This window comes from Phasianus colchicus, chromosome 15 (assembly GCF_987193195.1).
Source record: "Phasianus colchicus chromosome 15, bPhaCol1.hap1.1, whole genome shotgun sequence".
In the NCBI taxonomy this organism is placed as follows: domain Eukaryota; kingdom Metazoa; phylum Chordata; class Aves; order Galliformes; family Phasianidae; genus Phasianus; species Phasianus colchicus.
The window spans coordinates 17,397,390-17,400,638 of record NC_143450.1 but is presented as its reverse complement, the minus strand read 5'-3'; the positions used below and the strand labels follow the sequence as shown (position 1 = coordinate 17,400,638).

General features: G+C 43.8%; 1 protein-coding gene across 1 annotated transcript; it reads left to right on the top strand.

Annotated features, from left to right (window-relative positions):
* Positions 1 to 245: 245 nt before the first annotated feature.
* On the top strand, positions 246 to 2,915 carry LOC149915938 (interleukin-5-like). The gene is made up of 4 exons (XM_090151118.1): positions 246 to 435; positions 640 to 672; positions 2,370 to 2,504; positions 2,823 to 2,915. The coding sequence occupies exons 1-4, from the start codon at positions 268 to 270 to the stop codon at positions 2,913 to 2,915; spliced, it is 429 nt and encodes a 142-aa protein (XP_090007244.1). The 5' UTR covers positions 246 to 267.
* Positions 2,916 to 3,249: the final 334 nt, after the last annotated feature.

Below are 3,249 nucleotides of genomic sequence, written 5' to 3'. Positions count from 1 at the left end.
CACATGCAGTTATCAGGCTCCCATTTCTAGAGAAGTGTAGCGAGGATAAATGCTGGCTGGCCACACACTGGGTCATCCTGTGCATTGCTGATTCTAGTAGAAAAAGGCCACATCCTTGTCTCCTTATTACCTACTTATATGGAAATGCTGACTTGGTAAGGAGCATACCCGAAAATTAATCACAGAGTTTCCAGAAAGTCTCAACAAGTGGTCTTTTTTTTCTAACATCAGCCCAAACTATTTATTTCCCCATAGAGGGGCCATGCAATGAGAGGCTCCAGAAGCAGCCGCAGGTTCTCCGAGCACATCAGGACCATGAGGACCCATCTGTACCTTGTGCTTCTCGCTGCGGGCGCCTCCGCCATTCCTCTGCAAAGCAACCTGGCTGAGCTACAGACATGGCTACAAGAAATCTATCAGTCAGTGGACATGCTGGTAAATTCCATTTTCTATTTCTATTCAATGGTTGGATATGCTGTTACATTGCATAGTTCTCTGAACACTTAGCTTTTATTGAAAGCCAAGCAATCATTTTATGCCATACTTTACTTTTGTTAATCTTAATGATGACGACATTTGAGATGCTTAATTTTTTTTTCCAGAATTTTTCCAGAAATGTTTTAATTTTTTTTTTTCCAGAACCTGAGGATTGAAACTCCAGTTTCTTCAGATGTAAGTGGAAATTTATCTTAAAAGTTTTCTGAATGATCTCCTAAACTACTCCACCTGTATATAAGAACAAACAGTTTGAAAATTAAGCTATTATACGTTATTAAATGTTATCAACAGGTTATCTCAAATAATCAAGTTTGAGTCAAACAAAAACACGCTGTGATGCCAAATTAGCCAAGGACAGTAATGCAGTCACTGCTCTCCTTCTGTGGTTTTCTAAAACCTCTGCAGAACACAGAGTGATCTGCTTTAATTCTTGAAAATAATGACATTAGGAAGGGATGAAGAACGACCTCACTTGTATCTTTTGCTTGTCCCTCTTGCTGCCTGCATGAGTGCTCTGCTTGCATCAAACCACTTTTAGAAATGTCTCTTTCTGCTTTTGCTGTCAGCCAAGGAATCTCAGGGCTGTGTGAAGGCAGAGCTGCGTTATCGCATTGCATCTGAGCAGTGCTTTCTCTGCCCTGAGAGCAAGTCACTCACTGATGAGTACTGCAAAAGAGGTCTGTCTTAATAGGGGAGCAAATCCCTCTCCACGCATTTTCTGGCTCCTTTTGCATCTCCAGAAGTTCTTCAGCAGCTCAGAAAGATCCATTCCCTCTCTGGCAACTTTCCCTGCAAGCCAACACCACAAAGGAACTTCATTCTATGGCTGGAAAAGTGGTTCTAATGGGAAACCACATCCCAGCAGGGAGCTATTCAGGTTGTATCACAGCCAGATGTGTATTTGTGACAATACAACCCAAGCAATTGACTTACTGTGAGAGCAGAATAATTCACATTCCTGATGTCAGCTAGCAACAGAACTCATTTTTCATTTATTTTTGCTGGTAAACTCAACCCATTACCTTGCAAATCAGATGCAAAGCTCCCAGCTCCATTGCTTCTCTCTGTTCTGCTGCTCGATTGATGTTGACATCCTCCCCAGTGAGGGCTCAAGAAGACGGTCCTCATGGCCACGGGGCATCCAGGAGTGCACAGCACGAGACCACACCTCATTTGGTTTTGGGATTGGTTTCTTCCACCCAGAGCTGATTTTTGCTTCATTTTCCTCACTTTCTCCTCCTGTTACACTTCTCTCTGCTCACGCTTCTGACATCACTGCATCCTCCTCCTTTCCTCCCCTGCATGTTTCATTGATGCCTCCATGCCAGACAGTGCAGCCATTGCCTCTCCACGCTCCATTCATAGCCCAGCACCTCCCTGGCTGCAGGATCAGCTCCCAGGGACAGGCAGCTCTGCAGCACCACGCAGCCATGCTCACTGCTCTCTGGGCATGCAGATATGGTGGGGTTAAAGCCGGGAGAGCTTTGGGTTCATTTCAACTCTCTCTCTCATGTTTCAAAGTCGCAGCTCCTAGGGCCAGAAACAGAAAGCATCAGCCAGAATTATCAGCTGGAGGAGCAGATGTAAGAGCTCAAACTGCTCTCCAGGCTGCAGTAAGAGCAGGGGCTGTGCTATGCACTAATCCAGTGCTCCATCCAGGCAATACAGAAGCTATCACGGAGCAAAGAGAAACGAGCATTAGTTGGGTGCGCTCACCTAAAGTCATTTGCAAACAAGAGCCTGGAAGTCAGGAACACCACGTGTTTGTCACCCAGCCAGCTGGATGTCAATCAAAACGAGCTTTAGCAAACTAATTGCAGTTTATAGTGATGATTTTCTGTTTCTCAGTTTCGGTATTTCCTCCATCCTAGGATGAAAGCTGCATCAAAACATTGTTTGAAGGAACTGAACTGTTGAAAAATAATCCCGAGATGAAGAGATTCAGTGTTTTTTTCCAAAGTTTTGACAAACTGAGGCCATCTCTCACAGCAAACCTGTCAAGAGAGGTAGGGATCCATCTCTTGTCTATCGGAGGTTGTGCAGCAAAGGTCTGTGGAACACAGCCTGTGGTTCGTAACTGTATCCTTATGGCTACAGAAAGGGGATTCACTTTTGGAATGGATTCGTTCAGCACATAGAAGAAATCCTGGCATTATTCTCCAGGCTCTGCACTTCTTGTGACGTTCTAACCTCTAAAATGAGGATTCACTGCCACAGTTGGCTTATTTAAAGCTTAAGGAAAATGTTGTTATAAAATGATTTCAGGATGAAAAAACATGACGGTTAAACACTGAGTAATTTCGCTTTCTTTGTTACCTTTTCAGGGAGAATGTGACACAGAAAGAAAGAATGTGAAGAGATTCATAGAAAAACTGAGAACGTTCATCCGAAAATTATCAAGAGGTGCAAAAGAGTAATTACAACTTCCCAGAGACACTGTAAGCTTAAACAAGCAGCAAAAAGCGTGCTTGTTTTAAATGTGCTCCTTCCTTGTGTTCAAATTGCAAAGGTTACCTCTTCCATTCAGCAGTACTGTGCTGGCTCACGTTCAGAATGGAATCTCACAAAGCATGGATGACAAAAAGCCATTCAGACTTGCAGATGAAATTGCAAATTCTCGCCGGTGAAGCAAACAGAGCAGATGGGGGAAATGTTGGCTAATTCCAAACCCTTCTGGTTTCACGTGCAAACCTCACACTGATATCGAAACACCCACAGTAAGGGTGGATACAGATGGATGCTCATACATCA

Bases quoted from the DNA above. Each gene is read 5' to 3' on its own strand.
- LOC149915938 (XM_090151118.1), top strand. From the start codon at position 268: ATGAGAGGCTCCAGAAGCAGCCGCAGGTTCTCCGAGCACATCAGGACC. The intron at 673-2,369 runs GTAAGTGGAAAT...CCTCCATCCTAG, and splicing joins AAACTCCAGTTTCTTCAGAT to GATGAAAGCTGCATCAAAAC. The intron at 2,505-2,822 runs GTAGGGATCCAT...TTACCTTTTCAG, and splicing joins CAGCAAACCTGTCAAGAGAG to GGAGAATGTGACACAGAAAG.